Genomic DNA, 25,946 nt, shown 5'->3' with positions numbered 1-25,946 from the left:
CCACAGTACTCCCAAAGTACTAAAAAAGTACCACCATAGTACCAACATAGTATAACAGTACTACCATAGTACTAACTTAGTACAACTACCGTAATACCAACATGTGCTAACTAATACAGTACATTCCGTTGCATAAAGTACCTACCCATAGTATCCAGCAGAGGGCGCTCTTACATCACTAATGTCTTTGTATGTGTGTGTGTTTGTGTGTGTGTTTCCCTCGTACAATGTTTCAAAATATTTGAATTTATGCATGAATCTGGATTGTACTTTTTAAAAGAATACTTAACATATTATACATCACTTACTCTTAAAGTTAGTTTGGTCGGGTTAAATAGTCATAGCGTCTGGTAAATTAATGTACTCTAGTTAACCATCATCTGGAGGTGCCATTTGTGTGTGTGTGTGTGTGTGTGTGTGTGTGTGTGTGTGTGTGTTTGTGTGGGGGGGGACATTCCCTTACCCTCTGGTCATATCCTGTGGGAGATGTGAGGCAGGGGGCGGAGAAAACCAAAAACAGACCTCCCTCTCTCTCTCTCTCTCTCTCTCTCTCTCTCTCTCTCTCTCTCTCTCTCTCTCTCTCCCTTTCTCTCTTCCCCCACCCCCTCCTCCCTCCCTCTCTCCCAGTCTCCCTCTCCCTCTCTCACTCTCTCTCTCTCTCTCTCTCTCTCTCTCTCTCTCTCTCTCTCTCCATCTCTCTCTTTCTCTCTTCCCCCACCCCCTCCTCCCTCCCTCTCTCTGTCTCTCTCTCTCTCTCTCTCTCTCTCTCTCTCTCTCTCTCTCTCTCTCCCTCTCCCTCTCCCTCTCTCTCTCTCTCTCTCTCTCTCTCTCTCTCTCTCTCTCTCTCTCTCACTCTCTCTACTAAACTCAAAGTGTAGAAGAGAGAAACTAAAGAGACTCTTTGAAAACTCTTGAGTATTACTAGTCACCGTAGAAACAGATGGATGTGGTGGATTATTATGGGATGCAGATTGAATACATTTAGAGCGGAACACTCTGGTAAGAAGCGAACACAAACAAATACATACATAAAAACATACAAATATAAATACATAGTGTTGTATTGTAGTGTTATTACAAACATAATTAAAGCAGCATTATGCGCAGCATTTTTCCTAACCAGCTATAACCAAGTCATAGTTGGTTAGGAACTATTTTTATGTGGTTAATAACATTCGAATAGCCTCTTCTTGGCTCTGGTGATGCATGTACAAACTATCATGCCCATATGTCAAGAGGGTGAGGAGTTATGCTCCCTCCATGTTTACGATCCATCGATGTAGGGCCCCCTGTTGTCCTGTTTGGATCGACTTTAACCCGGTTCATCTTGATGTTTCTTTAAGTACAGCGTGGTGATGAATGCCTAAGTTAACCCCTCCTTCAGGAACCTAAAGGTGATTGGGTTGATTTGGCCGTCTGTCAGCCAGGTTGTTGCATGTGATGGGAAACATTTGTTCATTGTGAGGAGAGACAAATGTAAACAAAGTTTCATGACCGTAGGCTAAAGGAAGTATGACCCCTTTTTTTTACTACTACTATTAGGAGTACCACTACTACTAGAGTACCACTACCAGCCCTACCACTACTTCTACTCTAGTACTACTGCTACTGTAATACTTATACTAGAGGTACCACTACCACTACCAGTAGTAGTATAGTATAGTAGTACTAGTAGATATACTGCTACTCTACTACTAGTAGTAGTACCACTAAGACTAGTGCTAGTATTAGTATTAGTAGTAGTAGTAGAAGTACCATTACTACTACTACTAGTACTACAAATACTGCTACCACTATACAATTGCGATTACTATTACCACTACCAGCACTACTACCACTACTTCTACTTTTCTATATTTGTGTATGTCTGTACAGCATTTATTGTAATATCAAACTATATTCTACTGCATCTACCGTCTCTACTGTAGTCTCTATACGTTTGTTGTGTTTTTGTATATATGATACCAACTGCAGTCTTCTTCCCTACAGACTGTTGCGAGACAGACAGCAGTACAGGCAGGCAGAACGTTTTTCATATTAACTTTTGGGAACTCAAACAAATTGTCTCATTGCCACGCAGACACACACACACACACACACAAACACACACACACACACACACACACACACACACAGGAATGTGTTTCTGGTCAAATCATCAGCGCGCTAGGAAAACATGTTTGAGTGGAAAATCCTCTCTCTCTCTCTCTCTCTCTCTCTCTTTCTCTCTCTCTAGAGCGTCATGGAAGTGAACACTCTGAAGGCAATTTTCCTGGGTAAGAGAATCCTACCGCCCTACCCCACACCACCTTTCCTGCCAACTCCATCTACTCACACCACCTTCCCTACCCACACAACCTACTTACACCAAGTACCCTACCTACCTCCACTAACCACCTCCCTACCTACCAACACCACCTACTCCAACCACCTCCTACTGACCTACTCTAACCCCCTCCTACTGACCTACTCTAACCTCCTCCTACTGACCTACTCTAACCTCCTCCTACTGACCTACTCTAACCTCCTCCTACTGACCTACTCTAACCACCTCCTACTGACCTACTCTAACCACCTCCTACTGACCTACTCCAACCCCCTCCTACTGACCTACTCCAATCACCTCCTACTGACCTACTCTAACCACCTCCTACTGACCTACTCCAACCCCCTCCTACTGACCTACTCTAACCACCTCCTACTGACCTACTCTAACCACCTCCTACTGACCTACTCTAACCACCTCTCTACTGACCTACTCTAACCACCTCCTACTGACCTACTCTAACCACCTCTCTACTGACCTACTCTAACCACCTCCTACTGACCTACTCTAACCCCCTCCTACTGACCTACTCTAACCTCCTCTCTACTGACCTACTCTAACCACCTCCTACTGACCTACTCTAACCACCTCCTACTGACCTACTCTAACCACCTCCTACTGACCTACTCTAACCACCTCCTACTGACCTACTCCAACCCCCTCCTACTGACCTACTCTAACCACCTCCTACTGACCTACTCTAACCACCTCCTACTGACCTACTCTAACCACCTCCTACTGACCTACTCTAACCCCCTCCTACTGACCTACTCTAACCACCTCCTACTGACCTACTCTAACCACCTCCTACTGACCTACTCTAACCCCCTCCTAATGACCTACTCTAACCACCTCCTACTGACCTACTCTAACCACCTCCTACTGACCTACTCTAACCACCTCCTACTGACCTACTCTAACCCCCTCCTACTGACCTACTCTAACCCCCTCCTACTGACCTACTCTAACCACCTCCTACTGACCTACTCTAACCCCCTCCTACTGACCTACTCTAACCACCTCCTACTGACCTACTCTAACCACCTCCTACTGACCTACTCTAACCCCCTCCTACTGACCTACTCTAACCACCTCCTACTGACCTACTCTAACCACCTCCTACTGACCTACTCTAACCACCTCCTACTGACCTACTCCAACCCCCTCCTACTGACCTACTCTAACCACCTCCTACTGACCTACTCTAACCACCTCCTACTGACCTACTCTAACCACCTCCTACTGACCTACTCTAACCACCTCCTACTGACCTACTCTACCCACCTCCTACTGACCTACTCTAACCCCCGTCCTCCCCATCCCATCTCCAGTGCTGCTGTTCCAGATGCGTCCAGAAGAGGCTGCTTCTTTGGAGTTAAACTTCTCACTCCCTGAAGTTCTGCTTGATCCAAACTCCTCCTTTACTGTGGTTGGTGGAAAAAAAACATACTGCTACTACTGATCAAAACTAACCACGTCATTGCTTATTTAACCTGCTTTCATTTTACTCTTTAAAGTTTAGTGCAACCTTTTTGTTCTTCAAATCAAATCCCAAACGGCATAAATTACACAGATCCGATGTCTCACATTGTTGGAAGATCAGAGAGTCAGATACCGCTTCTAATGATTTCCTGTAATTACTACTCTACCGACCCTACCCTAGTGGGCGTGCCATGGTTTTACTAGTAGGAACTAGCTGCGGTGTTTCAATAGTTACCAGTAGGGACTAGCGGAGGTGTCACCATGGTTACCAGGGAGAAATAGCGGAGGTGGTACCATGTTCACAAGGAAGCAAAAGATGAGGTGTTCCCGCGGTTACCAGTATGTCGACTCCGGGAGGGGTTGCCATGGTTACGAGCAGAATCCTCCCCGACGTGAAATGTGCTTACAGAGCTCCCAGCCCCTGGCCGCGCGTCGGGCGGTTAATGACTTAGTTTGAGAACTGAGGCGAGGGGGTGTGTGTGGTGGGACAGGTGTGTTCAGGGTGGGGACCGGTGGTCTGGAGCTTCCCCATGGCGGCGGTCCCTGGCGGGGTGTCCACCGAGGAGCAGGGCTCCACCAGCACCCTGCAGCTCCACAACACCAGCTGGAGTCAGGCGGGGCGGTACGCGTGTGAGGAGCCCTCGTCCCGCCAGACCAAGAGTCTGGACGTCTTCATCCCAGGACACGGTAAAAAAACAAAACCGGACACCCACCCCAGCAGATGTGCTCCGTCTTCCCCAGGGTGCAAGCGGTCTGCTGCTCTCCCCCCCCCGTAGGCCCCGAGGAATGGTTCGTCCCGAGAGGCGGCGGGCTGGTGACGAAGGACGGGGAGGAAGGCACCATCCCGTGCGCGGTGTCCGACCCGCGCCTCAATGTGTCGCTGTACGAGAGGAGCAGCAGGGACCCGGTCGGGGCCGTCCGGTACCGGGCCGCGCAGGGCTTCAGCGGGCCGCTCAACGACTCGACCTACCACTGCGTTGCCCGGGGCGACGGCCAGGAGAAGACTTCCCAGACCTACTATGTGTTCAGCATCATAGGTCCGCTCCCAGGCCCTCCAATCAATACACTGATCACTTTAGATCACTCAGCACACTGATCACCTTAGACAAATCTATATACTGATCACTATATACCAATACATACATTGATCACTTTCGAACCATCATACGCTGATCACTTTAGAACCACCAATACACTGATCACTTTAGAACCACCAATACACTGATCACTTTAGAACCACCAATACACTGATCACTTTAGAACCACCAATACACTGATCACTTTAGAACCATCAATACACTGAACACTTTAGACCAATCAATACACTGATCAGTTTTGACCAATCAATACAATGATCTCTTTAAAGTTTAGACCAATCAACACACTGACAAACCGATATACTGATGAGAAACTCCCTTCTGTCTACCGGTCTGTTTGTCTGTCTGTCTGCTTGCCCGTCTTACTGTCTGTCTGTCCGTCTGCCTGTCTATCTGTCCATCTGTCTTTCTGTCTGTCTGTCTGCTTGCCTGTCGATCTGTATGCTTGCCTGTCTACCTGTCTGTCTGTCTGTCTGTCTGTCTGTCTGTCTGTCTGTATGTTTGTCTGCTTGCCTGTCTGTCTGCCTGTCTGTCTGTCTCTCCGTCAGTCCCGAAGGTGTTTGAGGTCCAGATGGAGTGGTCCGGACCGATCCATCTGGTCGGTGATGCTCTGATGGTTAACTGCACTGTAGATCGCCCTGATGTGGTCTTCTTTACCTGGCAGTACCCCCGAAGACAGGTACCTGTCTTACCCTCTACCTCTAGGAGTCTTGGAGTACCTCCGCAGACAGCTAGCTGTCTGACACTCTCCCTGTCCTTCTGTAGAAATGATAGAAACTCACCCCAATAACTATAAACGACATAACTATATAAATCATAGAAACTTTAGAACCATCAACAACATAACTATATTTAAACAGTGAAAGAAACTTAAGAACGATACATCTCTTGAATTCTCCCCCTTAGGTGATAGAGCCGCTGACCGAATTCCTGCCCAATCAGATTCGATCAATTGTCAACATTTCCATGGCGACTCTGGATGACTCAGGTGCGTATCTACCATAGCAACCACTGGCTCCGCCCACGCCTCCCTCTAGACTCCGCCCACTCGGCCGACCCTGAGGATCAAAGTAAGGTGGTCTTGATTGTTTTGTGTTTCTTGTAGGGGTCTATGTGTGTTCGGTCAAGGACGGGGTGCAAGGCCAGACGTCCAAAACGGTGAATATCACTGTACTAGGTAAGTAACAACACACAGACACACACACACACACACACACACACACACACACACACACAAATTCACTGGGTCACACTTGTTCACACTGGTTAACACTAATCAACACTGGTTAACACTGGTTAACACTGGTTAACTCTGGTTAAAACTGGTTAACACTGGGTAACACTGGTTAACACAGGTTAGCACTGGTTAACACTGGTTAACTCTGGTTAACACTGGTTCACTCTGGGTAACACTGGTTCACACTGGTTCACACTGGTTCACTCTGGGTAACACTGGTCAACACTGGTTAACACTGGTTCACTCTGGGTAACACTGGTTCACACTGGTTAACTCTGGGTAACTCTGGTTAACTCTGGTTAACTCTGGTTAACTCTGGGTAACACTGGTTAACTCTGGGTAACTCTGGTTGACTCTGGTTAACTCTGGTTAACTCTGGGTAACACTGGTTAACTCTGGTTAATTCTGGTTAACTCTGGTTAACTCTGGGTAACTCTGGTTAACTCTGGGTAACTCTGGGTAACTCTGGTTAACTCTGGTTAACTCTGGGTATCACTGGTTAACTCTGGTTAACTCTGGTTAACTCTGGGTAACTCTGGGTAACTCTGGTTAACTCTGGGTAACACTGGTTAACTCTGGTTAACTCTGGGTAACTCTGGTTAACTCTGGGTAACGCTGGTTAACTCTGGGTAACTCTGGTTAACTCTGGTTAACTCTGGGTAACTCTGGTTAACTCTGGGTAACGCTGGTTAACTCTGGGTAACTCTGGTTAACTCTGGGTAACGCTGGTTGTGGTTATGCTACAGAGCGAGGCTTCGTGCGGGCTGAGGCCCGAGGGGGTCCAGACGTCTCCCGCTCCCTGGACGGAGACCTGGAGATGCAGGTAGACGTGGTGGCCTTCCCCTCCCCCAACATCACCTGGCGCCATGGCGACGACCCCGTCCCCACGGACACCGGCCTGGTGTCCACCAGCAAGACCAGCAGCACCAGGTGACAACTGGTCATCTGGTTAATGTGGTCATTCTGACAGGATGATCTGACTGGTTATCTGGTAATCTAGGTATTAATCTGGCAAATCCATCTGGTTATTCTGAGTGGATAATCGGATTGGTTATCTGTTAATCCAGTTATTCTGACTGGTTTATCTGTCTGGTTAATCTGACTGGTTAATGTAGTTGTTCTGACTGGATAACCTGACTGGTTAATGTGGTTAGTGTAGTAATTCTGACTGGATAACCTGACTGGTTAATGTGGTGCATCTCAGATATGTGAGCAGGCTGCTGTTGGTGGGAATCCAGAGGAAACAGAGCGGTTCGTACACCGCCACAGTGGTCAACCAGGACGAGCTCAGAGAGGTCACCTTCAACGTAGAGGTCACAGGTGAGCAGTGTGTTTGTGTGTGTGTGTGTGTCTTTTTGTGTGAGCTTCAAGGAGCCAAAAGGTGGGGATAAATGTAGACAATCATCATCAAACTTGATGAATCAGTCCAGTTATCGTCCAAATCAGGCCATAGGGGGCGCTACAGTCATGAACAGTGCACCTTTAATGCAGCCTTATTTTTAAGACCCTCATCAGAATACATGCATTTGATAAGATGTGCATCTTCTTATAGCCGGAAAATATCCCAGAGGCCAATTGTTTTTATGCATTGCAATTTCTGCAATCGAGACTTAGTATACTAAATTAAACATCTTCTGTTTGACCACTTATTTTTATCATGTTGTTTGTGTGTGTGTGTGTGTGTGTGTGTGTGTGTGTGTGTGTGTGTGTGTGTGTGCGCGTGTGTGTGTGTGTGTGTGTGTAGCGCCCCCTAGGGTACATCAGCTATCGGAGTCTGCTGCTCTCGGCCGTCAGACCGTTCTGTGTGTTGTTGAAGGAGATCCCGCACCTTCTCTTCAATGGTACAGCTGTCAATCACAGCAAAGGTAAACACACAAACACACAAACACACACACACACACACACACACACACACACACACACACACACAGACGCCAAACACATTCAGTCTCTACTCTCATTCTCCTCCTCCTCCTCTATTTCCTCCTCTCCTCCTCTCTCCTCTCTCCTCTCTCCTCTCCTCTCCCTCCTCTCCTCCTCTCTCCCCCTCACCCCCCCTCCTCTCTACAGGTGTGACGGTAAGACAGACCTCTGGCAGAATCTCTCTACGGGTTACAATGGAGTTGAGATTCAGACCAACGTCTCTCATCCTGGTGACCAAAATTTCACACAGGTAACATGGCTAAAGGTCAGCTAGCAAAGCAAACACAAAACACTTAACTTAGCAACATGTACCCCAGCAACACAAAACTTTTACATTTAGGGAACTAAGCATGACCTAGCAATGCGTAAATAAGCCGCAGGTTACCTCGTAACATGTAACCTAGCAACATGTACCTTTTACTAAACTGTCAAACTTTTCACTGTAAAATTATAGTAAAGTATTGTCAGTAAGGTACTGTTTATTTACAGTTATATTACTGTATAATATAAGTACAGTAGCTTGCTGTAATCTCAATATACAGCAGCATGTAACTTAGATACAAGATCCTAGCATACCCAATGAAGCAACAAGAAACCAAGGGTTAGTAGGGGATTAGGGTGTGATGTTACCGGGGTTAACAGAGTTATGGTTATGGTTACATGTGCTAGGGTCCAGGGTAGATGAAGGAATGTCTGTCTGGGTCCGACAGGTCCACAGTCTGCTGGTCCTGCCCAGCCTGCACTCTGTCAGTGCAGTCCGCTGCGAGGCCAAGAACCAGCTCGGCCGCCGAGCCTGGGACCTCCGCCTGGTGACCACATGTAAGCCTGCTTGTTCAGACTAGTGACTGCATGTAAGCCTGCTTGTTCAGACTAGTGACCACATGAAAGCCTGCTTGTTCAGACTAGTGACTGCATGTAAGCCTGCTTGTTCAGACTAGTGACCACATGTAAGCCTGCTTGATCAGACTAGTGACTGCATGTAAGCCTGCTTGTTCAGACTAGTGACCACATGTAAGCCTGCTTGTTCAGACTAGTGACCGAATGTAAGCCTGCTTGATCAGACTGACTGCATGTAAGCCTGCTTGTTCAGACAAGTGACCACATGTAAGCCTGGTTATTCAGACTAGTGACCACATGTAAGCCTGCTACTTAAGACTAGTGACCACATTTCAGCCTGCTACTTCAGACTAGTGACCACATGTAAGCCTGCTTGCTCAGACTAGTGACCACATGTAAGCCTGCTTGTTCAGACTAGTAACTAAATGTAAGCCTTCTTATTCAGACTAGTGACTGAATGTAAGCCTTATTTTTCTTCCTGCTTAGCTGGAATTCCTCTTATTCTGTTATTGGTCGTCGCTATTCTGGTTGTCCTGACTCTTGTCTTCCTCATCATCCTCATCATCGTCTGGAGAAAGGTAATATTGTTGATAATACTGTATTAAATATAGTAGTAAATCAAGCTTTTATTTCTATGGCCTTTTATTTTTGTTCTTCTGTAGCCTTCTGGTTATTGTGTAGAAACCTTCTTGTTATTGTGTAGAAACCTTCTGGTTATTGTGTAGAGAACTTCTTCTTATTGTGCAGAAACCTTCTTACTATTGTGTAGAAACCTTCTTGTCATTGTGCAGAAACCTTCTTGTTATTGTGTAGAAACCTTCTTGCTATTGTGTAGAAACCTTCTTGTTTTTGTGTAGAAACATTCTTGTTACTGTGTAGAAACCTTCTTGTCATTGTGCAGAAACCCTCTTGTTATTGTGTAGAAACCTTCTTCTTATTGTGCAGAAACCCTCTTGTTATTGTGTAGAAACCTTCTTCTTATTGTGCAGAAACCCTGTTGTTATTGTGTAGAAACCTTCTTCTTATTGTGCAGAAACCGCCCTATAAGTGCATGTGGAGAATCATGGATCCATCCGGATCTGAAGGAAAGCTTTACTCCTACGTCGACCCCGCCCTGCTGCCCAGCACCTCAGCCTGGGAGGTTCCACGGGACAGCGTCATCCTTGGTAAAACCCTGACCCTAAACCCTAGACATGGTTGTGGTGAAGCCTTGTTAACCAATAACCCTAACCCTAACCCTAACCCCAAACCCTAAACCCTAGACATGGTTGTGGTGAAACCTTACTAACCCTAACCGCCAAACCCTAGGCAAGGTTGTGGTGAAACCTTACTAGCCCTAACCCTAACCCTAAACCCTAGATAGTGTTGTGGTGAAGCCTAGCTAAGCCTAACCCTAGACCCTGGACATGATTGTGGTGAAGCCTAGCTAACCCTTAACCCTAAACCCTAAACCCTGAACATGGTTTTGGTGAAGCCTTGTTAACCCTAAAACCTAACCCTAACCCTAACCCCAAACCCAAAACCCTAGACAAGGTTGTGGTGAAACCTTACTAACCCTAACCCTAACCCTAAACCCTAGCCACTGTTGTGGTGAAGCCTAGCTAAGCCTAACCCTAGACCCTGGGCATGATTGTGGTGAAGCCTAGCTAACCCTTAACCCTAAACCCTGGACATGGTCTGACAGTCTGTCTGGCTGCCTGTCTGTCTGTCTGCAGGGTCTCCGCTGGGTGCGGGGGGGTTCGGTCAGATCGTTGAAGCCTCGGTGACCGGTTGGTCTGACTGCAGCACCAGGGTGGCCGTGAAGATGCTGAAACGTACGTGAAATACCCGTCTGTCTGCCTGCCTGTCTGAACGTCTGTTGATCTGCATGTCTGTCTATCTGTTAGTCTTCCTGTCTAGCTGTCTGTCTGTCTGTCTTTTGGTCTTCCCTTCCCTTATGTCGGCCTGTTCTTTGGCCTAGCTTTCTGTCTGTCTAGCTGTCTATCTGTCTGACTTTTCGTCTGCCCGTCCTGCCTTTTGGTCTCTCCGTTGGTATAGATTTCTTTCTGTCTTTCTCTCAGTTGGGCTAGCAGTCTGTCTATCTAGCTGTCTGTTTGTCTGCCTTATTTGCGAACATAGTTGGCTACAGCCAGTTGTTGGTTGCTAGCCAGAGGTGTGACACCTTAACATGTGTTCTATAGCACTTTGTGTAACATGATACTAGCTAATAATACTTGTAACTTTTGTGATATGACACTTTTTGTGTAATATTTGTGATATGTAATTACAATGTCTGACCAGCAGGGCGCAGCGCTGAGTCCTCCCTAACGTCGGAGGCCAAGGTCCTCGGCGTGCTGGGGCCGCATCTGAACATCACCAACCTGCTGGGAGTCTGCGGTCCCCCAGGTACCTCTGCTCTACTAGATGGATCATATGTATCCCAGTGAATATTCTTAGTAATTAAGTATGAATATAGTAACTATATATGATACATTACTATAAGTAGCATCAGTTATATGTATTATATATTACTATTAGTAGTATTTGTAATTATGCATAATATAGTTAGTTATTATGACAGCACGACTCGTTATACAGTATGTGACTATAAGTAGTTTTAGTTATTATGTATGTATGTGATATGCATACATACATAATAACTATGTATGTATGCATATACATACATAGTTCCTCCTCCTCCTCCCTTACTCTCCTAAAAACACACCTCTTACCCACTTATTGTATGTTATACGTCCTAGCACCTATTGTACCTCTACATGCTTATTGGCATGTCTGTCTGTCTGTCTGTCTGTTTGTCTGTCTGTATATTCCTAGGTTCTTTCTTCCTGATAACTGAGTTGTGTTGTCACGGTGACCTGCTTGACTACCTGCACCGTCACAAGCACAGCTTACTGACCGATGAAGTCCCACACCTGGACAACAGGTAGAATCACCTAGGCAACGGGTAGAATCACCTGGGCAACGGGTAGAATCACCTGGACAACAGGTAGAATCACCTAGGCAACGGGTAGAATCACCTGGGCAACGGGTAGAGTCACCTAGACAACAGGAAGCATCACCTAGACAACAGGAAGCATCACCTAGACAACAGGAAGAATCACCTAGACAACAGGAAGCATTACCTAGACAACGGGTAGAATCACCAGGACAACAGGTAGAAACACCTGGACAAAAGGCCAGGGTTAGTGAGTTAACCTCATGGTCTGGGTTAGTTAACCTCATGGTCAGGGTTAGTTAACCCCATGGTCAGGGTTAGTTAACCCCATGGTCAGGGTTAGTTAACCTCATGGTCTGGGTTAGTTAACCTCATGGTCAGGGTTAGTTAACCTCATGGTCTGGGTTAGTTAACCTCATGGTCAGGGTTAGTTAACCCCATGGTCTGGGTTAGTTAACCTCATGGTCAGGGTTAGTTAACCTCATGGTCTGGGTTAGTTAACTTCATGGTCTGGGTTAGTTAACCTCATGGTCAGGGTTAGTAAACCTCATGGTCAGGGTTAGTTAGTTAACCTCATGGTCAGGGTTAGTTGATGTTAATAGAGCCACAACAAAATGATGCAATGATCAAGATGAGATGACTACCTGTCTGTCTGTCTGTCTGTCTGTCTGTCTGCCTGTCTGTCTGTCTGTCTGTGTGTCGGTCCGTCTGTTTTTCTAGTGAGGCCATAGAGGGAGGTTATATGGACATGATGAATGGAGATGCTCAGTGCGTTGCCATGGAGACGCTTGGAGATCCAACCCACCCTGAACTCAACCCGAGCCCTGAGGACCCGCTGTGTGGTACCGTGACACATAGAATAAATATACATATAAAACACACCTATACCATATATATAGAACTAGACGGGGTGGCCCCGCCCATTGTGCCGGCGATTTGAGTTTGCCCTGCAGGGTCTGGAGAAGAGCAACACATTTCTTTCTAGTTTCGATACGTTTTTGTGGGAGCCAATCACCAAGCTGGCTTTTCCCCCCTGGCGCGCTATTGGCTGGTTTAATGCAATGACGACAGGGAAGCGATGGCAAGCAGCCAATTGCGTACAGAGTGGGTTGAACTAGGCCCGTTGATCACGCCTCTTGTGCTGAAGAAAATGACAGCAGCTTCCCCAGACCAAGCTCAATCGTAGATTGAGCTTGGTCTGGCAATAGCCAGGCTAATATAGAACCTCACCTAGATGTTACCTAGCCTAATGTTATCTGCATCATATAAAACGTATCTATAATATAGATAACCGTACCTATATAACCTAGCATAATGTTATTTACAACAGTTATGGATGGGGGAATAGATGCTAGGTGATGGATATATTTGGTGCATCAACTCTCTCCTCTCTCTAGGTGATGCTGACCCTGGTCGTCATGGCGACTCCTCTAGCCTCACCCTTCAGGACCTCATCAGTTTCAGCCACCAGGTGGCCGAGGCCATGACCTTCCTGTCCTCAAACAACGTAGGTCCCTTCTTATGTCTCCTTCCTCTAGCATCCTTCTAATGTCTCCTTCCTCCCACATCCTAGGAACCTTCTCATGTCTCCTTCCTCAAGCATCCTAGGAACCTTCTCATGTCACATCCTCTAACATCCTCGAACCTTTCTCCTGTTCCTTCCTGTAGCATCCTAGGAGCTTTTTCATGTCTCCTTCCTCCACTTGCTTTTTCTCGGTCTATTTTTACAGCGAAACACCGTACTTGTACAGAGTGATCACTGTGTGTGTGTGTGTGTGCCTGTGTGTGTGCGTTTGTGTGTGTGTGTGCGTGTGTGTGTGTAGTGTGTCCATAGGGACCTAGCAGCCAGGAATGTGTTGGTGTGTGGGGGGGGGCTGGTGAAGGTGGGAGACTGGCGTCTGTCACATGACCTCCACAAGGATCCAAGCTACGTCGCCCGCGGAAACGTGAGTCAGAAGCTCCCGTCGATCTGATCTGTAGCCATGTAAAGGGGAGGAATCTGTGTGTGTGTGTGTGTGTTTTTATGTGTGTGTGTCTGTGTGAAATTGTGTGTGTGTGTGTGTAATTATTTGTGTGTGTGTCTGTTGGTGTGTGTGTGCTTGTGTGTATGTTTGTAATTGTGTGTGTGTAGTTGTGTACGTGCGTGTGTGTAATTGGGTAATTCTGTGTTTTCTAATTGTGCATTTGTGTTTGCAATTGTGTAATTGTGTTTGTAATTGTGTGTGCGCGTGCATGCCTGTGTGTGCATGTGTGTGTGCGTGTGTGCAGTGCTACCTGCCAGTGAAGTGGATGTCTCCAGAGAGCATCTTCCAGAGCGTTTACACCACGCAGAGCGACGTCTGGGCCTACGGAGTTCTGCTGTGGGAGATCTTCTCTCTGGGTACTCTGACTACTACTGTACTGTAGATGATATAGTATTTAGTATACACGTCTACTATATACAGTGGTATATAGTATTACTAGGGTTTATACATACTAGTCCTATAATACTGGTAATCATGTTGATACCCATCTGCCTAACCTACTAATTTCTATCTGTAAACTCTCGGGACTACTTGTAACATAGTTTATATAATATATTGTATATGCTAGTACTACAATATACAGTAGTATATAGTAGTACTATACACACTAGTCCTATAGTAAACATGGTAATATCTATCTATCTAACAAACTCATTTCTATTTATAAACTCTGGGGACTACTATTAACATAGTTTATATAATATATAGTATACTTGTATTACTATATATAGTAGTATATATAAGTACTATACATACTAGTCCTATAGTATACATGTATATTATGGTTACTACTAATAACATAGTTTATATAATATATAGTATATACAGAACTATTAAAGTAACCTCACCTAATGTTTTCTAGAACAGTAGATCATCAAGGAATTACTGGATCCAAGTGTATAGATTGTCTGGTAGGCAGGATAGATCTATAAATGGACACAGGGTGGATGTGTCTACAATGAACCCTGTATAACTGTATGATCGTCACCTTCTTAGGGGAGGCTCCATACGCAGACCTGAGCTCCATCAACAAGCTGTGTTCAGCCCTGAAGACCGGATACCGCATGGCCAGACCAAATCAGGCTTCCCAGGACCTGTAAGCATCGGACCTAACCCCTAACCCCCTGACCCTATCACCGAACCGCATAACCCCTATCCTCAAACCCCTAACCCTAACCTCAAACCCTGTAACAACCTAACCCATAAACCCATAACCCCTAAATCTAACTCCAAACACCCGTACCCTAACCCCGATGTAACTAGGCCGGCATCCTCACCACAACCCCATGTCACCAGGACCACATCACCATGACGACCACCAGGACCATAGGCCCTGCAACCTCCTATATTTTTACTGAGATAAATGTGTGTGTGTGTGTGTGTGTGTGTGTGCGTGTGTGTGTGTGTTTGTGTCACGTGTGCTGTTGGTGTGTCAACAGATACCAGCTGATGATTGGCTGTTGGAAGACGGAGCCAACTTCCAGACTCTCTTTTACTTCTTTAGCCGTTGCTACTGGCAACATGCTGGACCACACCCACAAACAGGTCTCCATGATCTGATTACGTCTCCTAAAAAATGTTTGATTGTAGGACAACATGTATTTACAACTGATCATATGATGTTACGATATCTCCAGAGTGCAGACAGAGTGCATTGACATTGGTTATCCAAACAGCTTCTGGTTGGTTCTCACTGGTTTAAAATGCTTTTGGTTGAGTCTTGGTGTTTCCTGATGTGTATTGTGTGGTGTTTTATCATGTGGTGTGTGTTGTCATGGTGTCTGTTGTGTTACGGTGTGTATCATGTTATGGTGTGTTCTGTTGTTTGGGCAGCTGTACTCCCAGCTGAAGCAGAACTTCCTGAGTGGAGAGAACGCAGCGATAACCAGATCAAGAGCCGCCAGGACAGACAAACCTGGTTACCTAGGTAACGCACTTACCCTGTCATTCAGACTGCCTGGTTACCTAGGTAACGCACTTACCCTGTCATTCAGACAGCCTGGTTACCTAGGTAACGCACTAACCCCGTCATTCAGACAGCCTGGTTACCTAGGCAACACACTTACCCTGTCATTCAGACAGCCTGGTTACCTAGGTAACGCACTAACCCCGTCATTCAGACAGCCTGGTTACCTAGGTAACGCACTTACCCTGTCATTCAGACAGCCTGGTTACCTAGGTAACGCACTTACCCTGTCATTCAGACAGCCTGGTAACCTAGGTAACGCACTAACCCTGTCATTCAGACAGCCTTGTAACCTAGGCAACACACTTACCCTGTCATTCAGACCGACCGGTTACCAAGGTTACGCTCTCCCCCTCCACCCGTCCTTCTCCCCCTACAGCGGACCGCCCCCCTGAGGTTTTGGTCGACCAGACACGTACAGAGCTCCCGGAGGCTGGCTCCTCCCACAGCTACCTGGTCACCATGGAAACCAGTGCCCAGGTGCAGGCAGGTCCTGAGAACCTCCAAACCCCGTGAGTATGTACAGTATATAGTATTGTGTTTTTTTGAAGTATTACAGTGGCACAATATGTATATAGTGTCTAGTACAATACCAGATAGTATAGCATATCAATATACTATACTAGATAGTATAGCTGTTATACTATCTAGTACATATACATAGTATTGTATACATGGTATAGCATATATACAATACTATGTGGTATGGTATATGTATGTGCTATACTGTCTAGTATAGCACATACATATACTGTACTAGATAGTATATTTACTATACTGTTTAGGGTGGTGTAGGGTTGGGTGGTGCAGCTGAGTGTAGGGTTGGGTAGTGTAGGGATTGTAAGTTTCGGCGGAGGTAGTTTAGAGTCGGTAGGGTGGTGTAGGATTAGTAGGTTTGGGTGGAGGTAGTTTACAGTCAGTAGTGTAGGGTTATGGCGCATTTCCACCGGAGGGTGTGGGTCGGTTCGGTGTGGTTTGGTGGAGTAGTGACGGTGCGGTTTGTGTTCCTGAATCCTTGGACGCCAGCCTTCCGAGTTGCAGTTCATTTCCGGTCTCGGAGCATTTATAGCGTTCCTGTTCGTCTTTGTGATTGTGTCATGAAATTGGCTAGTCGTTAAATATTGTTAGCTACATTAGCCTCTTTAGCAAACCAGCACGAAAATGGTCTTGGTCTTGCACAGCAAGACCATGAAATGTATGAATTGGTGACCGGAATAAAGTAGCAATGTAATCAAGTTTGTAAGAGCATTTAAAAGCGACATTAAAATGACCAATGTGGTACAAATACAAAGAAAATAAATCTCTTCACGGGCGCAGCCATTTTGCTGAGAGCGTCACCACTGCTCTCGGTCTACTCTCAGAAATGCAGCAAGAAAGCTGGGAGATCTTCGAATTTCGACTCGGATGTCTCGCGTCCGAGGATTGAGGAACACAACATCATTACCCCAATGGCGGAGTATTGCGAGACGAGTACAGCTCAATAAGGCTCAGTCCGGGTCAAGCCCACTTTTGGCGTTGAAAACGCGATACGTGCCGCACCTTAGCGAACTGAACCGACCTGCACCCTCCGGTGGAAACGCGCCATTAGTAGGTTTGGGTGGAGGTAGTTAAGAGTCCGTAGGGTAGTCTGGGGTTAGTAGATTCGATTAGGAGTGGGAGTTAGCAGCGTAGTGTAGGGTTAGTAGATTCGGTTAGGAGTAGGAGGTATTAGGGGTCTTTTCTCCTTCTGTTCTCCTCCACTTCCTGTCTTAAGGAGGAACAGAGAATAGCACAAGTGCTGTCAGCACTTTGAACTAAAAATCTGAGTTAGAGAGAAGTTAGTTAACTTGAATATCAGAGTTAAAGAGAAGTAAGTCATCATAAGAGTTATATAGAGGTATGGTTAAAAAAATTCAAATTCTAGAGAGGATTAGGGTTAGGGTTACAGTTGAACTTAAATATACTAGAAATTAACCTTACAACACATTACCCTTAAAGCAGGGTAGAAACATTCACATTAAGAATATCATTATGCAACACAGCAGATTAGATACATTCAAATTTCTAAACATTCTCATGAATTCATTCACTGAGATAGTACAGCCATTACATATTGAAGTTTGGCGCAATAGTAATTTCACCATGTGTTCATCTGATATCATGTATTCAACCTCAGCTTGGCTGTCATGGAGGCCGCTCCAGAATCCCACGATGCCTCAATGGTGGAACAAACATCAGACCTGATGGATGCAAGATAGGAGTCCCCCTAGTACATATCTCATCTACTTCAAGATAGGAGTCCCCCTAGCACATATCTCATCTACTTCAAGATAAGAGTCCCCCTAGTACATATCTCATCTACTTCAAGATAAGAGTCCCCCTAATTAATAACTCATATTCTTGAAGATAAGAGTCTGCCTAATTAATAACTCATATACTTCAAGATAAGTTCTGCTAAACCAGAATAAAGAACATATACTACAAGATAAGAGTTCTCCTGAACCAGAATAAAGAACATATACTACAAGACAAGCGTCCTCATAAATTACCATCATTGTTATCATTGTTATTTTATTATTATGATAACTATCATCATCATTGTTATGTCTAACATATTATGTTATTAAGTAATGTGCTTTATAATATTGTTTTGAGTTGTATTACAATTGTTTGAGCTGAATGGTAATATGTTCGGAGCTTATGAATGATAACATGAGTTATGGTTACATAATGTGATATTGAAAGCTATGTACATATGATGATGTATGTTAGGGTTAGCTGAAATCTAAAAGATAAATAAATATCATAAATGATAATATAAGGTTGGGGTTGATGATAATTATGTTTGCATGCCATTTGTTATAGTTTACTGAAAATGAAAATAAAAATTTAATCAAAAAACTGTGTGATCAAAACACACAAACACACATATATACACACACACATATATGTGAATATATATATACACACATATATATATATATACAAACATACTATATACATACACATATGTTAATGTATGTACTTATAGACAGACAGATATAGATAGATAGATAGATAGATAGATAGATAGATAGATAGATAGATAGATAGATAGATAGATAGATAGATAGATAGATAGATAGATAGATAGATAGATAGATAGATAGATAGATAGATAGATAGATAGATAGATAGATAGATAGATAGATAGATAGATAGATAGATAGATAGCTAGATAGATAGATAGATAGATAGATAGATAGATAGATAGATAGATAGATAGATAGATAGATAGATAGATAGATAGATCGATATGTATTGTCCCCTTGGGGAAATTGTTCTCGGTGAATAGACAGATACACATGACCGTTAATCACAACAACAACATAAAAACAATATATATATATATATATACAGAGAAGGAGGGAGAGACAAAATAAGGAAAGAGGGGGGTTTGCACATAGAGGAAGTAGTGAGGAGAAGCAGATAGTAACAAGGAGCGAGAAGAATTGAGAAACAGAGTTTGTGGAGTTTAGAAGAGAGAACATCGTCACAAACAGATCTCCATAAGGGACAGATGCAGCTGTTCCCTCAATATGTGCTGTGCTTCGCAGTGGTTCGCACCTTTGCAAAAGGTAATGACCAACCATTTCAATTATCTCATTGACATTTTGATTGATGTATGAATGTGTTATTTGAGGATATATTTTCGGCAGAATGTTCTTCATTATTATCTTGTGGTCAGCTAAGGGTGGAGACAGTGCTGCTGGTTTGTACTGATGATAAAACATCAAATCTCTTTATCTTTATCTTCCAATTTAAACCATGAGATAAAGTTAGTAGGCGTTGACTTCTGGACAATCTTAACATCAGCGCCAGTTGGTTTGCCCTAAGTTACTGTATAACCAATGCATTAACATCTGATAGAATTTTATAATATATTGCATTATATTACATTATTATATATCATATATTCTAGAACTCAAGAGGTCTTGAACGCAATAGAACCAACCAAGTGGAACCAACCCAGTAGGAAAACAAGAGTACCGACCCAATAGAATCAGCCTAATATAAAAGCAATATAATCAACCCAATAGAAACCCAATAGAATCCTCCCAATAGGAACACAATATAACTAACCCAATAGAAACCCAACAGAGCCAACCCAATAGAAACAACCCAATAGAAACCCAACAGAGCCAACACAATAGGAACACAATAGAAACCCAGAAAACAGTGAAAGAGGAAGAACTCCAGGATTACTTAACAGACTTTACAGAAAGTCTGATTCAGCCATTTCGGAGGATTCTTGTTCCCTGTCCTGAGAAGTGTCTGGTGAAATAAAACAAAATGAGAAACAACCACGTACCAGAATAGTACCATAGCATGGTGAAAGACCAGTTATAGTAGTAGTACTGTCTTAACAGAACCCCTATTCTAATCCACAATGAAACAATCAAGCAGGTTTCCTCCTACAAGTATTTGGGAGGATGGATAGATCACCTGTTATCCTGGAAAGACCATGGATGGAAAAAAAGACATGAAAAAAAACAAGGATATACTTTCAAACGCCTCAGATCCTTTTGGGCGAGCAGTCAAATTCTTCATTTATTATTCTCCTTAGTCATAATGAGCATTTTACAATACTGTAATATTGTATGGTACAATAGTCTGTCTACAACTTTGAAAGCCAAATTGTCACAGCAATTAAAAATCTGCTCGATGATTGTTGGCCTTCCCCTCTAGGCAATAAACGAAACAGCCTATCATTAAAACATGAGAAGGTTGGCTAACAACATTGTCTCTAACAGCAGCCACGTCTTAAACAGAGAATACGAACTGCTACCGTCAAAGTGCAGATTCAGAAAACCCCAGTTTAACAGGATCAAACTGAAACAGTCCTTTCTTCAATCCACATGATCAACACTGAATCAATCTCTAGATCAGGGAGAAGGTGAAGGGACTTTTATGTTTTTGTCTTCTATGTGTTTGTGTTTTTCTGTTTTCTGTTTGCGCTGTGTGATGTAATGCCCTACAATTAACAATATGGACAATTGATGTTACGTGTATGTGTTGAGTCACAATGGAGCAACTAAATGGACGCAATGTACGTTGGGAGCCCAATGGCAAAGTGATGGGTTTGTGAACGGAAGTCTGGGTGACGAGTGGGTTGAACGACACCGTCGTCACGAGCTGAAGCTTCCGAGAGTGTCAGTTGACACGCCCTGAATGGCTTTTCCTTCATTGCTTTATTCATCTCTTGGACAACCGTTGTCCTGCCTGTTTAGACAGAAAAAATCTCTCCTTGCATCACAATCTCACAACAACTTTCAATTCATGTTTTGAGGAGAGATTGAAGGCTTGCAAGGGATGCTGCAAACAATCAAAGATACAATCAATATTGGAGTTAAGCGGAAAAAAAACGTACTGCAATACTAATAGGTTACTTTGAAAAAGTACTGCAGGCCTAGTAGGTTACCCTAATAAGTCTTGCCTGTTTCTAAGTTTTTTTCTCAGAATAACATAGCCAAAGTAAATAGAGTATATCTCCACAATGCTAGAACTGGAATGTGTAATCTTGGTACCAAAATAAACTCAATGTGGATACTACTTGCTTAGAGTAAATAAAGCTGTAACATTGCAGATCATTTTGACACTTGACCTCTCTATTGAAAGATCAAGGCGCCCAATGATGATAAAGAACCAGTTCTTATAAAAGCCAATTTAACTTTTTCCTCTGAATTCCTTCCTAGTTAAGATACATTGATTGTAAAAACCATGTTTAGTTGCAAAATGGTGTCCATTAACTGGATTATCCGTTTATGACATCCGTTTATGAGTGGTTTTATAAGATCAAACCCAACTTGAACTTGAAAAATATCGCTATTGTTCTATTGTTTCTCTTTTTGATATGTTTAAACAACTTTGCAATTGGGGAACTTCGGGTCATTTTGGGATGAAGAGGTAGATAGGGAGAAAGGAAAATAGTATTAAAAGCTAGGATATCTAAAAAGTACTGCAAGCCTATTGGGATATCTTAAAACTAACTGCACCTCCATCTCTGTTATGATTATAGAAATAGTATAGTTATGATCATAGTCTGTTATAGTAATTATGTAAGCATGGCTATCAATAAGTTAGGGTTCTGTAAAAGTTAGTTCTAGTTTTAGTAAAGTCTTGTTTTCTCCACAGAAACCCCCTCCATGACTCTAAACTCCAGGTTTTACCCGAATGGGTCGGAGGTCGAGTTGGCAGCTGGTCCTTCCTTCACCCTGCACTGTCATGGTAACGGTTCCGCCGCTGGCTGGTCCAGCTCCGCCTTCTCACTGCGTTTGGAAGACTCCTTGGGCCCCACCCTGGAGGTCAGACGCTCCAAACCCCGACACACGGGGACCTACCACTGTGGGGACGCCTGGATCCACCTCTACGTCAGAGGTCAGACCCTAACCTGAACCTGCTAACCCTAGACCTGCTTACCCTAAACCTACTTACTCTGAACCTGCTAACCCACCTTAACCTAAACCTACTAACTCTGAACCTGCTAACCCTAAACTACCAACCCTAAACCTACTAACCCTAAACTACCAACCCTAAACCTACTAACCCTAAACTACTAACCCTAAACTACCAACCCTAAACCTACTAACCCTAAACTACCAACCCTAAACCTACTAACCCTAAACTACCAACCCTAAACCTACTAACCCTAAACTACTAACCCTAAACTACTAACCCTCAACCGGCTAACCCTAAACCTACTAACCCTGAACCTGCTAACCCTAGACCTACTAACCCTGAACCTACTAACCCTGAACTACTAACCCTAAACCTATTAACCCTAAACCTACTAACCCTAAACCTACTAACCCTGAACTACTAACCCTAAACTACTAACCCTAAACGTACTAACCCTAAACCTACTAACCCTAAACTGGCTAAACCTAAACCTACTAACCATGAACTACTAACCCTAAACCTACTACCTACTAAACCTAAACCTACTAACCTTAAACCTACTTACCCTAAACCTGTCTGTCTGTCTGCCTACCCTTCTGTCTGTCTGTCTGTCTCCCTCAGACCCAGCCAATCCTGCCAGTGCGTTCGTGGTTCCCAAACACGTACCTAACCTGGAGGAAGGGCGGGATTTCCTGTTGGAGTGCCTGGTGACCGACCCGTCCGTCAGCCAGCTGACACTCCGGCGGGAGCGAGAGCCGGGCGGGCTGCCCCTGGGCATGGTGGTGACCTTTGACCCCCAGCGAGGCGCTCTGATCCGGAACGTTAGCCTGGCCTTCAGTGGGAGCTATGTCTGCTCTGCTCAGAAGGATGGCAAAGAGTTCACCTCCAAGCCTTTACTCCTGGTAGTTCACGGTAAGCATTCCTACTTATTAATACCTACTAATAACACTACTTAATGATGCCATTATCCACCACTAGTACATTTACATTAATGTATAGGGTATTTAGCAGACGCTTTTATCCAAGGCAACTTACAATTAGTACATTGGTCGGAAGAAAGATAAAATACATATAGCGCTGTTGGTACCGTGAGGACGTTCATAGAAACAAGGGCCAAGCACTTAGAGTTGCTTTGTACTTTTGAGCGCAGGGACGTACAACATAAAAAAGGTGTGTAAGAGGGGTAGGAGAGAGAGCAAGGGGTTAGGAGAGTAAGGGAGGAGGAGGGGTAAGGGGGGAGGCTATGCAGGCGTCCGAGTGAACTCTGAACTGGTGAGTCTTGAGTCTCTTGGGGAAGTTGATGAGCGACTCTTCAGTCCTGTCATCGGCAGGGAGTTCGTTCCACTATCGCGGGGCCAAAACAGAGAAGAGTTGTGACTTTCAATACATTCATTACTATACGACCTTATAATACTATTGTCTGTCTGTCTGTCTGTCTGTCTGTCTGTCTGTCTGTCTGTCTGTCTGTCTCCACTAGGGTTGAGTGACCTTCCCGTCGTCTCCATAGGTCAGGATTCTTTCATTCGTGTCGTGGGAGAGAGTTTGGAGATAACCTGCCTCACAACCAACCCCTATCACAGAGTCTATGTTACCTGGACACACACACACCTAGAGGTACCCACACACCTGGACACATACACCCCTAAAAGGTACACACACGCACCTACAGGTGGACACACACCTGGACACACACAGACCTACAGGTAGACACACAACTGGAGACATAGACACCTACAGGTAGGCACATACCTGGACACACACAGACCTACAGGTAGACACACACAGACCTACAGGTAGACACACAACTGGAGACACACACACACACGCCTACAGGTACACACACAAACCAAAACACACAAACACACATACCTCAGTAAGGTATAAACACACAAACACACACACACACAAACATACGCCTACAGGTACACACACACACATACAAACATACGCCTACAGGTACACACACAAACCAAAACACAAACACACATACCTCATTAAGGTATAAACACACAAACACACACACACACACACACAAACACACACACACACAAACACACACACACACACACACCTAACCACATACATGCACACACACATGCATGCATGCACACACACACACACACACATGCAGGCACACACACACACGCACGCACACCTCCAGAATGAGGTGATGAGCTGATACTGTGTGTGTAGGGGCTGACCGTGACGGAGGGACAGCAGTACAAGGACAAGACGTTCTACAAGAACCTCACGCTCACACTGCCCGCGGTGCAGGCGCGGCACAGCGGTCGTTTCACCTGCACCGCCGCCAACCAGGCTGGCATCGCCGCGGCAACCGCCAACCTGACTGTCGTCGGTGAGATAACAGTCACTTTATGTGTGTTCATATGTATTTTATTTTATAGGTCACCGTTTGATATGTTTGTGGTCTGTGGTTCCTCCCAGATGCTCCTTACCTGAGGGTCTACCTCCTGCCTGTTCGGCAGGCTAACGTTAGCGCCGTGCAGATGACTGTGAGGCCGGTGGTGGACGCCAGCGCTAACGCAACCTTTAGCTCTGGCGGGGCTAACGGTAACGCGGGGGCGGAGGCTAGCGTGGTGGAGGTGTGGGAGGGGCGGGACGTGAGGCTGGCCTTCCTGACGGAGGCGTACCCTCCACTACGGCGCCACCAGTGGGACACACCTTGGCTGAATAACACCTCGCTTCAGGAGAGCTCCACCAGCCAGCCCGACAGGTGAGGGCCACTTTCTACCAGAACGCAGCACCTCTTCCTGTAACCGTGTTGGTCTGTTCAGCACCTCCTACTGTAAGAGTGTTGATCTGTTCAGCACCTCCTACTGTAACCGTGTTGGTCTGTTCAGCACCTCCTCCTGTAATCGTGTTGATCTGTTCAGCACCTCCTACTGTAACCGTGTTGGTCTGTTCAGCACCTCCTACTGTAACCGTGTTGATCTGTTCAGCACCTCCTACTGTAACAGTGTTGATCTGTTCAGCACCTCTTACTGTAACAGTGTTGATCTGTTCAGCACCTCCTACTGTAAGAGTGTTGATCTGTTCAGCACCTCCTACTGCCACAGGGTTGATCTGTTCAGCACCTCCTCCTGTAACCGTGTTGGTCTGTTCTCTGGTCAGCCTGTGGTGTGAGGTTGTGTGACTCAACAGTGATAATGTTGAGTAAATGCTTCGATGGTAATAATGTTTAGTCAGATAAGGATAATGTTTAGTCAGACAGTGATAATGTTTGACAGTGATTTCGATAGTGATAATGTTAAGTCAGATAGTGATAATGTTTAGATAGTGATGATGTTTGTTTTGGGTGTTTCTTGTAGGTTGGAATCGTGGCTGCTTCTGAGAAAGGTTAGATTTGAGGACAGGGGGAAATACAGATTCTTCTTCTCTTCACTCGTTTCCAGTGGCTCCCATACCATCGATCTCCGGGTTTACAGTAAGACCGCCCCCTGCTGGTCACACCCTGATGATGAGGCTTGAAAAATGACATCATGATTCTCATTGGCTGGTATGTTTCAGGATCCCCTTCCGCGGTGATCAAACAGACTGGGAATCAAACTCTCACCTGCTCCAGCTCAGGATATCCTCTGCCCACACTCCACTGGTACAGATGTCCTCGGATCTCTGACACGTATGTAAAATTACCACTAATTACGCAGTGACCAGCTAACACTTACTTATCAAATTTAGTCT

The 25,946-nt window shown here is 44.9% G+C and overlaps 2 protein-coding genes across 5 annotated transcripts in view; both read left to right on the top strand.

Moving 5' to 3' along the window:
• The first annotated feature begins 866 nt into the window (after window positions 1-866).
• On the top strand, window positions 867-18,651 carry LOC307076785 (platelet-derived growth factor receptor beta-like). Of its 4 annotated transcripts, XM_079737918.1 has the most exons (28): window positions 985-999; window positions 1,344-1,394; window positions 2,237-2,276; window positions 3,658-3,755; window positions 4,300-4,495; window positions 4,585-4,845; window positions 5,454-5,584; window positions 5,812-5,893; window positions 6,011-6,082; window positions 6,889-7,072; window positions 7,347-7,462; window positions 7,887-8,007; window positions 8,213-8,315; window positions 8,776-8,884; window positions 9,389-9,480; window positions 9,936-10,068; window positions 10,618-10,716; window positions 11,186-11,287; window positions 11,717-11,825; window positions 12,558-12,679; window positions 13,235-13,344; window positions 13,661-13,783; window positions 14,106-14,217; window positions 14,858-14,957; window positions 15,301-15,406; window positions 15,695-15,788; window positions 16,207-16,339; window positions 17,983-18,651. In XM_079737918.1, exons 3-28 carry the CDS (start codon window positions 2,243-2,245, stop codon window positions 18,062-18,064), a joined length of 3,024 nt encoding a protein of 1,007 aa, XP_079594044.1. In that variant the 5' UTR covers window positions 985-999; window positions 1,344-1,394; window positions 2,237-2,242; the 3' UTR covers window positions 18,065-18,651. The 4 variants fall into 4 exon arrangements, with proteins under 4 accessions (XP_079594043.1, XP_079594045.1, XP_079594046.1 ...); XM_079737917.1 differs by lacking the exon at window positions 1,344-1,394 and having other exon boundaries at window positions 867-999; XM_079737919.1 differs by lacking the exon at window positions 1,344-1,394 and having other exon boundaries at window positions 867-999; window positions 16,207-16,343.
• Window positions 18,652-19,287: 636 nt separating this feature from the next.
• The window catches only part of csf1rb (colony stimulating factor 1 receptor, b), a 16,874-nt gene continuing 10,215 nt past the window's right edge, over window positions 19,288-25,946 (top strand). The window contains exons 1-8 of the mRNA XM_079737921.1: window positions 19,288-19,423; window positions 21,981-22,223; window positions 22,866-23,156; window positions 23,722-23,858; window positions 24,438-24,600; window positions 24,690-24,978; window positions 25,574-25,689; window positions 25,773-25,884. Of these exons, the coding sequence (XP_079594047.1) occupies window positions 19,366-19,423; window positions 21,981-22,223; window positions 22,866-23,156; window positions 23,722-23,858; window positions 24,438-24,600; window positions 24,690-24,978; window positions 25,574-25,689; window positions 25,773-25,884 (1,409 nt within the window). The 5' untranslated portion in view covers window positions 19,288-19,365. The remainder of the gene's footprint in view (window positions 19,424-21,980; window positions 22,224-22,865; window positions 23,157-23,721; window positions 23,859-24,437; window positions 24,601-24,689; window positions 24,979-25,573; window positions 25,690-25,772; window positions 25,885-25,946) is intronic.

This window comes from Pollachius pollachius, assembly GCF_949987615.1.
Source record: "Pollachius pollachius genome assembly, chromosome: 6".
In the NCBI taxonomy this organism is placed as follows: domain Eukaryota; kingdom Metazoa; phylum Chordata; class Actinopteri; order Gadiformes; family Gadidae; genus Pollachius; species Pollachius pollachius.
This window is presented reverse-complemented; position numbering and strand designations above follow the sequence as displayed.

Excerpts from the sequence above, each read along its gene's own strand:
- LOC307076785 (XM_079737917.1), top strand. The coding sequence starts at position 2,243 with ATGGAAGTGAACACTCTGAAGGCAATTTTCCTGG. Across the intron at positions 9,481-9,935 it reads TCATCATCGTCTGGAGAAAG|AAACCGCCCTATAAGTGCAT; the intron begins GTAATATTGTTG and ends CTTATTGTGCAG. Across the intron at positions 16,340-17,982 it reads CCTGAGAACCTCCAAACCCC|CTTGGCTGTCATGGAGGCCG; the intron begins GTGAGTATGTAC and ends ATTCAACCTCAG.